Source organism: Callorhinus ursinus, unplaced genomic scaffold, assembly GCF_003265705.2.
Source record: "Callorhinus ursinus isolate GAN/ISIS: 27379988/994484 unplaced genomic scaffold, GSC_fseal_2.0 scaffold77, whole genome shotgun sequence".
Classification (NCBI taxonomy): Eukaryota; Metazoa; Chordata; class Mammalia; order Carnivora; family Otariidae; genus Callorhinus; species Callorhinus ursinus.
This window is the reverse complement of record NW_027397139.1, coordinates 2,831,731-2,844,645: the sequence shown is the minus strand read 5'-3', so window position 1 is coordinate 2,844,645 and position 12,915 is coordinate 2,831,731. Positions and strand designations below refer to the sequence as shown.

Genomic DNA, 12,915 nt, shown 5'->3' with positions numbered 1-12,915 from the left:
AGGGCCACTGGCCTGTCCTGGGGCCGGGGGAGAGAATGGGGGCAGGGGACTGAAAGCGGTCACCCCCTCCCTGCTGCCACTTCCCCGTGGTCACGCCACAGCCCCCTCTGCACCCCAGGCTTTCCCTTGAGCCTTCTGCCTGGCCTACACCCAAACCAAGTAACCCTGGGCCTGGGGGGGGGGGGGCTGGGTCTGAGGTCACCAGGGCCTGCCAGGGAATTCCAAATCTTTGGAAATGCAAACCCTTCTTCCAGACCTGGGGCTTCCAAAGTCAACCACAACAACTCAAAAGCCAAGAAGGAAATCTTTGCTGCCTCCCCTCCGCTCTGCTGTGCGCTCAGCCCTCCCAGAGGGCTCAGGGACAGCTGCGTCCCTGCCGGCCAGACTGGGGGACATGGGGGACATTGAAAGGAAGGGCAGGGCCCGCCACCCGGGCTCCTACCCCACCCGCCTGCGGGCTTCCGAAGGAGAGAGTAGAATGGCTCCTTGTGAAATGCTTCTGACCTCTGCGTGGACCTAGACAGACCTGTCCTGTCCACTGGAACTTCCCGCCAGGATGGGAATGTTCTCGATTTGCACTGTCCCATGGGGATGGTCATCCCCAGCCACGTGTGGCTGCTGAGCGATTGACATGCGGACAGTGAGCTGAGGAACTGAGTTTTTAATTCTATTTCATTTTCATGTGTTTTAATTTAAATAGCCACAGGTACCCAGTGGGTACCGTGTGAGACAGACAGCCTTGGATAAACTGGTGTGCCCAGCAACCACGAGAGGAAGAGAGCCAAGCGCACAGACGGAGGCAAATTAGCAGGCTGGCCCATAAATAAAATACGCTTCAATTAAAGGCCAGTGGAGGGATCATGGGTGAAAACCTGGGTTTTTTTTGCGGTGCACACGTGGCAGCCCTCACTTTCCCCTCCATACACCAGCCACAAAGCCCAAGTTGTGTGTTTACATTATAACCTCGGGGGACAGTGCATCCCAAGATCTGAACCCCCAAGTGTGCCCCTTCCCATACAAAGCACAGCAAGGGCCAGCAGAGTGTCCTCTCCCTTCTGTGGATGCCAAGCCGGCATACCTACCGGGGTAGGCCCTGTGGCCGGTACAAGAATGTCTGAGAACCCCATCAGCAGTACGTGAATTTTAAACACAGCAGAACTTACAGTCACTGAGGTTACAACAAGATTAGTGCCAATTCAAACCACGTTTGGAGAAAAATTAAATAAGGAAGGGAGAAGGGGGTGGTGGTGCTGGAAGTTCATTTTTAAAAGGGATGAGGGAGGCCTGCGGAGGTGGGGAGCTCTGAGCAGACCGCGGAAGGAGGGAGCAAGCCAGTGGCTGTCAGGGGAGACTATTCCTGGTAGAGGAGGGAATGGTTAGTGCAAATGTCCTGGGGTGGGCAGGACCAGAGCACACCTCCAGTAGGCCTTGCAAACTGGGCCGGAGCACAGCTCTAGAATCCTACAACTCCTACAACCCCCACCCTTTATTCTTCTACCATCCCAGGCCTGGAATACCCACCACCCCTTCCTATCCTGGCCTTGAACCTGGACAAATTGTACCAGCTTCAAGGCCTCTGCAGTCCCTGCTTTTGGTTCTCAGATCCTGGGCTTGGGGGACAGTTGGGAAAATTCATCGACGGGATGAAAGGGAGCTGTTAAGTTTTCCCCATTAAAGGGGCTTGAAGCTTAGTTTGAACTGCGTTATTAATATTGAGGAAAATGTTATTAGCCCCTATCTAAGGATTGGAATGAGTCTGCCCTCATTCCCAGCCCCACCCCTAGCCCTAAGCCACTCTGGGGCACGGCTTAAAATGATCAGGCTTTTCACTAAACAATGCAGCTACACGCCATCCAGCCCCTATCCAGGTTGCACCCTCTGACCCCAAGCCCTTCTAAATATCCTTCCCCCACTTTGGACCCCAAACTGCCTGCGGCTCTGCACGCTGCCTTTCCTCATAGCGGTACCGCAAGGGTTAAGCGAAGGCGCCGGGCGTGCTGATTGACAGCCCGGCCGGCGGCTGTGGCGAGCTGGCCAATCAGCGATAGCGGCCGCGGCCCACGTGGGCAAGCGGCCTCACGATTGGCCAGTGCCTGCAGCGGCCGCCCGCGGAGTCCGAGCCCACGTGCAGCTGCTGCTCCTTCATTGATCGTCCTCGTGGTGCAGGTGGCGGCGGGGCGGGGCGGGGCCGGGGCGGGCAGGGGCGGGGCCGGGGCGGGCAGGGGCGGGGCCCGACGGGTCAAAGGGCCCCGGGAGGAGGGGAGATGAGGAGGGGTGTTCAATCAGGGCCTGAACTTGGTTGACCCTCCGCAGTTTCCTCCTTGCTGTCCCGGGACGCCGTCCTAAGGGAGGTGAGTAGGCAGGCGGGTCTCCTGGAGGACCCCGGCGTCCCCCCGGGCTGGGGAGGAGGCTGGAAGGCCGTTGAGGGGCAGAAGCGAAGCAAAGAAGGGGCTTAGTGCCGCCCGAGGGACTGGGGTGGAGAGAGGTCCCTTTCCTCCCGTCTGAGACATTCCTGCTAATTCACCTGGCCAACTCTTACTCATCCTTCAAAACCCCTTCCCAGTGATCTTCACCCATGCTTTAGGAAATTATCTCAAAACCAAGGTTGAATTTTAGCCTCCTTCCCTGGGGTCCCCCAGCGGTGACAGCTCCTGGCAGGGAGTGTGTAAGTGTTGGCACCATCTCCCCTCTACCTCCTGGAATGATGTCCCTGGGTGGAGCCCACTATTAGTTGGGGCAGCCGGAGGCACCAGAGTTTGACAAATGAACAGAGGATATAGGGAGTGCAGTGGGGTGCTGGAAGTCAGGGAGGGGCCTGGGGATCCGGGACGGGGTCCTGGAGGGGAGGCCGGGGGTGGGGTGGGGTTGGCTCTGTCCCTGGTTGCTGGGCCTTCTGCCCTCAGGACCTGCCATCTCTCCTCATTATTTTAGCATCTCTGGATAAAGTCCTTGGGCCTCCTGCCTGAAGATGACCTCTTGGGGCCATCTCAGCCCCCAGAAGCGCCCTCCAAGGATGAGGAGGGCCCCAGAAACTTTGGTGAGGAGGGCATTAACGCCTGTGGGTAGAGGGAAGAGCCCGGAAGCTGGGCTCAGACCTCGCTGTGCTGCTCCTGATGGAGGGACACGGGCAGGTGGCCAGGCCTTTTGGCTGGGGGCTCCAACCCATCAAACCTACCGACAGGTGCCAAGGCACTTTCTTTTTAAATTAAACTTGCTTCTCATCACCCAGGTGATAAAACACATGACTACATCATCCCTGGTTAACATTTTACAGGCAGAAGCCCCCCTCCTCCAGAGTTGACCCTTTTCAATAGTTGAGGCCGGGGTGGGCAAACTTTCTCTCTCAAGGGCTCTCCAGAGAGTCCGTATTTGAGACCTTAGGCCAGGAGGCAAATTGGAAGATACTCTGTGGGGACTTAAGTAATCAGAGAGAGCAAATTCCCTTCAGGTTTCAGGAGGTCCCAGCCCACCCCCTGGGGGGCTGATTGGAGACAGGGCCTGAGGGTGGGAGAGCGGGAGGCTGGGGTTATCTACAGTCTCCTGTGACTTTCCCAGGCTCCTTCTGAACTGAACTATCGGGGTGTCCTGGATCAGCTCCGGCAAGAGTTCCCCAGGTGAGGGCAACTCTCAGGGGCTGGAGGTCCCGCTGTGGCCCACGGAGGGAGGGAGAGCCTTCCCTCTGGTCTCTTGGGGGGCCCAGGAACCCCTGGCCCAGAAGACAGAACTAGGAATGAGGGAGCCTGAAGCAAAAGGAAAACCACTGGTACCAATCCTGGCCTTCATTTAAAATTTTCGAGTTGCCCTTGTTTAGCGTGAATTTACTTGCATCGATTATATGTTTAAAAACACTGCACTAAAATGGCATCTCTGACGCTGCCTTGGGGTGGCTCCTTGGAGTGGGGGGCCCTGGCCAGGCGGGGGCGGGGCTGGTTCTGGGGAGGGGTCTTGAGGGCTCTGTGCGGTTTCCTTCCCCTCAGGTTCCCCCCTCACCTGACGGCGCAGGTGGAGAGCGTGTACTCGGCGGTGAGCCACACCAGGCAGCCCTGGGCAGCCCCCAGACAGCCTGCAGGGGCTGTTGCCTTTGGCCTCAGGAGCTGGGTTTGGGGACACTTTCTCCTCCACTTGTTTCTGCTTCCTTTGGGCGAGCGAGGTCACCCGTGCAGGCCAGCTTCTTCAAGAGCATTCTTCCTCATGAGCACTAACCTTGCTGCAAAAGTTAGAAATTCCGTATTTACAGGAAGCGTTTCTGTGGCTGACAGCTCATTGTTGAGGGATGGGTAACAGGAGTCCCTGCTCGTGAGGAGCGTAGGTGCTAGTGCCGTGCTGTCTTCTAGAACTTGCTGCAGTGATGGGAATGTTCTATAGCAACAGTGCCCGATATGGCACCCGCCAGCCACAGGTGGCTATTGAGAGCTTGTGAGGAAATGAATTTTTAACTTAATTAAATTTAAATAGCCACAGCTGACTAGTGGCTAGCTCCATGGACAGGGCACCCCTAGGGGGAAGAGAATGACAAGTAAGTAGAGAAATGGGATTCACAAAATGTGAACACTATAAAGAAGATGGTGGGGTTGACATGAGTGAAGATTTTGCACTAAGATAGTCAGGAAAAGCTTCTTGGAAGAAGTGATGTTCACGGGGAGAAAGGGAAGATACTGAGGTTCTACCTTCCCTGAGAGAGCAAGGAAGGGCATTCTGGGCAGAGGGCACGGCCTGTGCAAAGGCCCTGGGGCAGGACTGGGCTTGGTGTGTTGGAGGAATGAGTGAGGAAGCCCTTGTGGTTGGAGCAGAGGGAGGAGAGGAGGGAATGGATGGGGGCGGGTGTGCAGGGCCTTGTGATTATGGGGAGGCTTTGAACTCCACATCAAGAATGAAATCCAAGGGCCTCCCTAGTTAGCTTCCACTCTGTGTGGTAGGTGGTATCCCCTTTGAATGTAGGGACCAGAGAGGTCGAGCAGCTTGTCTGGGGCCACACAGTTGGGGAGAAGCATGCACAGCACTTGACTCCTCACTGTTGTCCACCTCGGTCAGCCACCTCCCAGTGTGATCCCTGCTGTTCTCTTGCAGCTCCAGAAGATCCGGCAGGGTCTCCAGGAACATCACAAGCGGGTGAGTGAGTAACCAGGAGCTGGGGTATGGCCGCCCCTCCTTGAAAGGCAGGAAAATACAGGGAGAGAGGCCATGACAGGGCCAGGTGGTGGTGGCCCTGTGGGGATGGGGCGGGGGGGGCTTTTATCTGAAGGAGGTGGGAGCCCTGGAGGGGTGTGGGCAGAGGGGGGCAGGACCTGACCTGGGATCTCCCAGCGATCAGTGGATTCCCCCCCCCCCGAACACACACACGCACACGCACACGCACACCCCCACCCCTTCCGGGTGCGTCTCCCACCCTCTCGGAGGCTCTTCCTTCCTGGCCCGCTCCCAGGTCCCTGCATGGCTCACATGAGGCCAGGGGCCTTTCCAGCACGTTGCAGGTCAGTTGCTTCCGCTATGAAGGGCCTGTTATGTGCCAGGCGCACCCGGATTCCGGCCTTCCATGTGTCTGAGCGTTCTCGGGGGCCTGGATCACACGTGAGCGGGGGGGGGCGGGGGGGCAGGTCTGCACAGGGGGCCCAGGCTCCCAGCACAGGGCGCCTTGCCCACGCTGAAGCACGTCTTCCACTCCCGCCACCTGGCCCCTTTCTCCTGGGTGCTGGCAGGATTCTCTGCCTGTACCAGATGTGAGTGGCAGAAGGCCAGGGCCGTGTCTGCAACTCAGCAGGGCCCAGGGTGGGCAGTGCAGGGAACCGGGAGAGACGGATCCAGAGTGAGGGGGGCCAGGAAGCAGCCAGAACACGGTTATTCATTCAACAGATATTTATCCATCACCTTCTTGCCAAGTGCTGTTGTAGGTGCCAGGGAAATTGCAAAGAAGGACACAGACAAATCTCTGCCCTTGGGGTGATGGGAGCTTAGTAAACAGAAGTGTCCAATGGTGAGGGCTGGGCAAGGTGCAGGGATGGATTAGAGCAGCCCAAGGGGACACGCGGGAAGGGGTGGGAGTGGCAAGGCTTGCTGAGAAGGTGACATTTGAGCAAACTCTTGAAGGAGATCAGAGAGGGAGTGCAGCTGTTCGGGGTGGGAGGAACAGAGGGCACAGCCCATGCAAAGGTCCTGGGGCAAGACCGTGCCTGGTGTGTTGGAGGGACAGAGAGGAGACCCCTGTGGTTGGAGCAGTGAGGAGGGGAGGGCAAGGAGGGGACAGGGCAGGTCCTGTGGCATCTTGGGGGCCCTGGAGAGGACTTGGGCTGAAGTGGGAGCCCTGGAGGGCTGTGGGCAGAGGGAGGCGGAACCTGAGTTGTGCTCACGGGCGCCCTCTGGAGGAGAGACTCTGGGCGCAGGGCAGGAGAACAGGACCATCTGGGTGAGGTGTGGTGGGGAGAACCGATCAGATTGTGGATTCAGGGGTGATCCCAACATAAGGATGTGAGGGGGGGGGTCTTGCCCCAGAGAGTTGCTGTTCACTCCAGGGGCCTTGCTGGCCCTGGAGTCCCGCCGAGACTCCCCGCTGTCCTCTCCCCTCTGGGCTCCCGGTTTTCCCAGCCTCCCTGCTGTGCATTGAAAATCCCCCCGCAGTGGCCGCCGCCCCGCCAGCGCTGCGCTCTCCCCAGGGAGGGCCAGCTAGCAGGCAGGAGGGAGCAGCGCTTTTCATGCTGAGTGCATTCAAGTGCCAGTAAATTGCGCATTAACGAGCCGGGGCGAATTGGGGAAGGCTCCCCTGGGTCTGTGCTGCTGGGAGGCCCAGCTGGGGAACCCATCACCGGCTGCCGCAGGAGGTGTGGGCTCAGAGAGGGGGGTTCCTGCTGCCCGACCCCTCCCTCGCCATTCTGCCTGCCTGACCCGGCGGCCTGCGGTTGGAAGCAGGTAAACACTGCCTGGCCCCTGTTCCTCCTGATTTGGGGAAATTGGCTTTGCTTCTCTGGGCCTCTGTTTTCTCATCTGCAAAATGGAAATGCCAGGAGCTCCTGGGAGCTAGGACCGGCTGCAGTTGGCACGGACGCTACATTGCTTTATTCCTTCTTTCTTTGTGAATCAGGATGTTTTTCCCAGGATTGGGGAGTTTGCGTTGGGCCAGAGCACTCTGGGGAGCTTCTTGGGGTCCACCACGGAGGGGCGTGCATCAATCACTGCTTGGGGCGCGCAGACCAAAGACCAGACCTGGGCTGTCTTCTCTGGTGGCTACGGGACACGTGTGGTTATTTAAACTGAAGTTGACCTTAAAACAAGTGGCACTAGCCACGTTTCAAGTGCTCAACAGCCACGTGAAGCTAGCAGCTACTGCATTATACAGGCAGGCCTAGAACATTCCTGCTGTCACTAAATATAGCTGCACACATGCACGTTCCCATAGAGCTCCTCATCAGCCCCAGAAGCTGGGTCTCCCCATTCTGAATTTCTGGGGACACTGGCCAGGAGGCTCCCGTCTCGCCGGGTCTACCCTCAGCCTGGACGCCGGGCACGCACTAGGGACCCCTGTTCTTGGCACCTGTGCCATCCACGTTGGCGGCCACTAGCCCAATGTGGCTGTTGAGCACTTGAGTGGGACTGGAGAAATTGCATTTTTCACTGGACTTCGCTTTATATTTAATAGCCATCTGTGGCTGGTCGCTGTGTCTCGAGACAGGAGTATGTGTCCTAAAAAGACAGGCAGATGCCTGTTGGTTAGGTAGAAGAAGGGAACTTAGATCTCTCAGGCCCTTCCAGGCCCATAGAAACTGTTCACTTCGATTTGGAATTGCTGGTAGTCACGTGGCCTGGTTTTTAAGTATAAAATAAAGGACCGTGACCTTCCCACGGGGGTCCCGTGTTGTCCTGCTGCCCGCCCTCCTCCCTAAGAGGTGATCACTGGTTTCTGAGCACCCTCCCAACACTTAAGCAAATTCAGATGCCCCCACCCAGAGGAACAGAGGTACCCATGAATTTCCTTCTTGAAGCCGTTTTAAGCAGGGTGGTGTTGAGGCTTTAGTTTTCTTTCTTTTTTTAAATTTTTTTAAAGATTTTATTTATTTGAGAGAGAACATGAGCAGAGGGGAGGGGCAGAAGGAGAGGGAGAAGCAGACTCCCCGCTAAGCAGGGAGCCAGATAGGGGGCTTGATCCCAGGACCCTGAGATCATGACCTGAGCCGAAGGCAGATGCTTAACGAACTGAGCCCCCCCAGGCGCCTGTGGCTCTAGTTTTCAAACCTCCTGAGAAAAGCAACTGGGAGGGGAACCCAGATTGGACCCTACTTTCTACCACTTGATGCTGATGATCAGCCTTCAGGGTTGGGCTGCGGAGTTCTGGGTACGAAGAACTTGCTTTGTGCTCTGTGTAGTGGGGAGGGCTCTGCATTATCACGAATCCACCCCAAAACCTTCAAAGCAGGCTGTGTATCCCCATTTCACACACTGGGAAGCCGGCTTGCGGGAGGAGGTCTGCACCCAGGCTGTCTGATGACAAAGGCTGAGCTGGGATGTGTCCTCTCCCCCCGCAACCCCCGCCCCCGCCCCCACCCTCCCCGTCTAGGCAGAGAACTTCCTGCGGACCATGGAGACCTGGAGCCGACCGCTGGGCTTCCAGCCTGGGGAGGTGGGTGCCTGGGCCCTGGAGGAGGGAGGGGACCAGCTCAGAGCTGCCCCTCACACCCCTGGGCTTTGCAGTACAGATGAGCCTGGGCACCTCTGGGGAGCAGGCCGACCCGGACTCCTGGGGGCCGACCAGCCCCGAGGCTTCCCCGCACCCGGTGGCCGAGACCCCACAGCCCCCCGGGTTCCAGGGGCCACCCTTCGAAGATGTCCTGGCTGCAAGGTCCTCCGACTGGCTCCGGCAGCCCTGCAGAACCGACACCGCCCCCATCTCCCAGCCGGACACACAGCCCACCTGGGACTCTGAGCCCCGGTTTTGGCAGGATGTTCTGACCGAGCAACTCTGGCAGATCTTTGCGGGGACCCACAAGAAGGACCAGCTGCGACGCAGGAGTGAGTCCCCCTGGGGGTGGGGGATGGGGGTGGCCTGGGGCTGTGTCCGGCGACAGCGCCCAGGAACAACACTGTTGAATCCTGTTGTTCTACTGGTTCCCCCTCGGTTGTACCAGTGACGGAGCGGGCGCCAGGCCTGGTGAGTCACTCCGCGGCACCTGGAGGGGTGGGCCCTCAGGCCGGGTTGTCCGGCTTCCTGTGGAGTCAGTCCATGGCTTCCGTCCTCAGCCCCAGATTCCCTTAGAGGACTCGGGCCTGGGGACTTGGGGCTGTTGACGAGTTTGTCTACACTGCCTGGGCCTCCCCAACATTTTCTGGGTCTAAGACCGACCCTGGGCAGGTCCTTTGGTCTGACCTGATCGCCCCGATTCCCGTGGGCAGGAGAGCCAGGACCCAGGACCTCATGACTTGGGACTGGAACCAAGCAAAAACACTTCGGGTAATCCCGGTGAGGGGGGCGGGGGGGGGGGAGCCCGCCCCGAGGAGCCCACACCTGCCACTCATCTGTCTCACCTCCAACCAGTGCCCAGCCCACCCGCGCCCTCCCCCAGCTCCCCCGAGGGCTCCCAAGGGAGTGCAGAGCCAGGCCCGGACGCAGAGGGGATGCTCTCCCCCGATGTGGCCCAGGTGAGGCCCCATCCTCAGTGTCCGCCTCCATGAAGGCTGAGAGGGCTGGGGCAAAGGGAGCTGACATGGCTTCGCGTGGTCCTGGTCCCATCACAGGAACCTGCTGGGAGAGCCTATCCATTCCTGAAGCCCATGTAAGTCTCTATGTTGTCCCTCTTGTCTGTACTTCTGTCCCTGGCAGAGAGGGGACTGGAGGTGCAGCTGTGTCTTCCCCTCCCCCACGATCCTGCTACTGTGCTCAATACCCACAGCTGAGGGGACTGGGTAGTTACCATCAGGCTAGCATCACTGTCCCTCCCCACATAACTAGCTCTGGGTTCCAGGGATTTGGGGAAAGAACTCCCATGGAGAGGTGTTAGAGCTAGATACACACAGTCCCAAGCTTGTGGTCGGAGGCTGGGGGAGCCCAGAGGGGGACGAGAAGGCTTTCCCGGAGGGAAGGGGCATAATGGTTAGGATTTTGATGGATGAGTAGGAGTTTGCTAGGATGGGGCAAAGCATTCTAGGGGGAGGGGAGTGATGTTTGGTTCTAGGAGAGGGAGAATGTACTGGAAAGGGCATGGGCAGCCCCTTGGGGGGAGCCCGTGTAGTGGGGAAACCAGGCCTGAGCGAGAACCCCCACATCTGAAGAAGAATGAAGCTCCTCAGGCTTGAGGGGGGCCCCCTGCGGGCAGAGAGGCTCCCAGGTAGGCCGGTAACCCTGAGGCCTCCCCTTCCAAGAGGCTGGGACCCTGAGGACTTTGAAGACATGTGCAAGAGACCAGATGCCTTGCCCTGGCAATCCAAGAAGGCGGCCATCCCCCATGGAGCGGAGAAGGTGCGGACGCTAAAGCACGGGGAGCCGGTGCTGGCCACGGCCGTCAGCAGCTTCACGCGACACGCGTTCACCTGTGGCCGGGGCGGCGTCAAAGTGTGGAGCCTGGTGGGCCAGGGGCTAGAGGACCACTATCCTGAGAGCCACCTGCGTGTACAGGTCGGGGAGGGGCTGGCTCTGGGGGCGGGGCTCGTGGGAGCAGAGCTCCTGCAGCGGAGGACGTTCAGCTGCATCTGCGCCCGCCCCAGACCCACCAGGCCTACCTGCGCACCTGCCTGCTGGCCCCGACCAGCACGACCCTGCTGACGGGCGGCCATAACCTGGCCAGTGTGAGCGTGTGGGACCTGACTGCGCCCTCCCTACGTGTGAGTGATGAGCTGCCCTGTGCAGGCCTCACCTGCCAGGCCCTGGCCTTCGGCCCCGAGGACACCCTGGCCTTCGCTGGCTTCACGGACGGCACAGTCAGGATCTGGGACCTGCGGGACCAGAGCGTTGTCAGGTGAGGCCCAGGGCTGGGTGGGCTCATCCTGAAAGCCCCTTCCCACCTCAGGCCCTGAGCAGGGATCCAGCAGTCCCAAAGGCTAAGAGCCCCTTGGCTGCTTACATTTGCATTTGAGAGTGTCGGGGGCCTGAGTTCAGATTCTGACTGGGTTTCTTCAAAGCCCAGTCATGGTACTTGTTGTCAGCCTCAGTTTCCCCATCTGTCACCTGGGTGTGATTGCATGGGTGGTATTCCTGGGGCTTGGGCTCAGAGTCTCAGCCCCAACCCCTTCCGCATACCCCTTCTGGTCAGGGACCTGCAGGGTGCCCCAAATGGAGCCAAGAGCATTGCTATCAAAGACCAGAACATCTGGGCGGGAGGCCTGGATACCTGCCTGCGGTGCTGGGACCTGAGGACCCCCGGGGAGCCCCTGGAATACCAATTCGAGTCTCAGGTGTGTGGGCTGGGATGGGCCTTGGGCTAGAGAAGGTGGATGTTGCAGTGGGGGGGGGGAGGGGGTAGTAGGACCCCACATCTGATCGGTGCTGGCAGGAATAGGGTCATGAGAAATGTCCTCTCCCCCCACCCCACTGGGGCCCGATAACATTGGACCCTCTCGTATTCTGTATCGGGTGCCCATGCCCCATTTAGTCCCTTAAGGTAAAGAGGACCAACCCACTTGACAGATGAGCAGACAGGTCCAGAGGTGTGAGGTTGCTTGTCAGGGCCTCGAAGCCAGGAAGCCGGAAGGAGGTCAGCCCCCAGGGTGGGTCCCTGTGCCCGTGACCACCTCTCAGGCCCGGCTGGGGCCTGACTGGCCTCTCCCCTGCCACCCACTCCCCAGATAATGGGCCTATCCCCCAGTCCCCAGGAGGATTGGGTGCTGGTGGGCACAGCCAATGGCCAACAGTGGCTGCAGCCCACCCGAGGGGGCCAGAAGCACCCGGTGGGGTGTAAGGACAGCACCATCCTGGGTCTCAAGTTCTCTCCGCTCGGTGAGTGGCCAGGAGGGGGTGGGGCAGTCCCCTGTGGCCCCCAGCCTCCCACATCACCCTTCATCAGCAGAAACCTCTCAGTGATGGTGTCCGTGGGGGGCTACCTCTGTGCCCCAGGTCCCCATGGGCCCTGCCCTCAGCCGCCAGACTTCCCACCACCCGGTCTCCTCCTCCCCATCCCAGGCCAGTGGTGGGTGAGTGTTGGGATGGACAACCTGGTCAGCATCTACGGCATGCCCGCGGGGACCATGGTGTTCCAGGTACCACTGCGGGCCAGGCGCGGGGTGGCGGGGGCAGTGCTCGGCCCCGGGTGCTGAGTGCAGGGGTCCTGAGAGGGACCAGGCTTGAACTGACAGGCAGAGGGCAGGGGTAGGGGTGGGTGAGCCCCCTTGGCTCATGCTGGCCTTCCACCTTCCCAGGTGCCTGAGACCTCCCCCATCCTGTGCTGTGATGTGTCCCCCAACAACCGCCTGGTCATCACAGGGTCCAAGGACCACGCCTCCGTGTACCAGATCACCTACTGAGGGGCTTGGCGTGGTCGTGCTGACTCAGGATCATTTTTTTCTTCTTTGCCCTTTTCCCTCAACCAGGTGGAGGCTTTGTGGTGGGTGGGCCGGGTTTCTTTGCCATTGCACATGTATTAAAGCAATTGGAAAAAAGCAGAGTGGGTGTGTCCTTTGCTGTCCGCCGCCTGTCTCGTAGAACTTGGACCAGCTGGGTCTCCCAGCCTGGAGTCCACAAGCCCTGAGAATCTCCTCAAAGCCACTGACCCCCTGTTGGGAGTGGGGGTGGATAGGGACGCCTTCCTCCTGTCCCTTCATCTCCCAGAGAGGGGGTTTCCCAGCCAGGGATGGGTTCCCCCACCCTTCCCAAGACACCCTGGTGCATCTCACCTGAGGATGAACCCAACCGCCAGCGGGGCACATGGCAACATCTGTGGACATTAGTGGTCATCATGACCTTGGGGGGGTATGCCTGGCGTCAAGCGCGTGGGGGCCAGGGAT

General features: G+C 59.4%; 1 protein-coding gene across 3 annotated transcripts; it reads left to right on the top strand.

Annotated features, from left to right (window-relative positions):
- Positions 1 to 2,266: 2,266 nt before the first annotated feature.
- On the top strand, positions 2,267 to 12,523 carry TLE6 (TLE family member 6, subcortical maternal complex member). Of its 3 annotated transcripts, XM_073887330.1 has the most exons (16): positions 2,267 to 2,351; positions 2,932 to 3,037; positions 3,556 to 3,614; positions 3,978 to 4,023; positions 5,068 to 5,109; positions 8,543 to 8,605; positions 8,682 to 8,994; positions 9,111 to 9,133; positions 9,376 to 9,621; positions 9,718 to 9,755; positions 10,342 to 10,594; positions 10,684 to 10,934; positions 11,229 to 11,370; positions 11,761 to 11,911; positions 12,029 to 12,171; positions 12,331 to 12,523. In XM_073887330.1, the coding sequence occupies exons 2-16, from the start codon at positions 2,969 to 2,971 to the stop codon at positions 12,433 to 12,435; spliced, it is 1,944 nt and encodes a 647-aa protein (XP_073743431.1). In that variant the 5' UTR covers positions 2,267 to 2,351; positions 2,932 to 2,968; the 3' UTR covers positions 12,436 to 12,523. The 3 variants fall into 3 exon arrangements, with proteins under 3 accessions (XP_073743431.1, XP_073743432.1, XP_073743433.1); XM_073887331.1 differs by lacking the exon at positions 3,978 to 4,023 and having other exon boundaries at positions 2,269 to 2,351; positions 8,543 to 8,994; positions 12,095 to 12,171; XM_073887332.1 differs by lacking the exons at positions 2,267 to 2,351; positions 2,932 to 3,037; positions 3,556 to 3,614; positions 3,978 to 4,023; positions 5,068 to 5,109 and adding an exon at positions 6,867 to 6,900.
- The last annotated feature ends 392 nt before the right edge of the window (positions 12,524 to 12,915 follow it).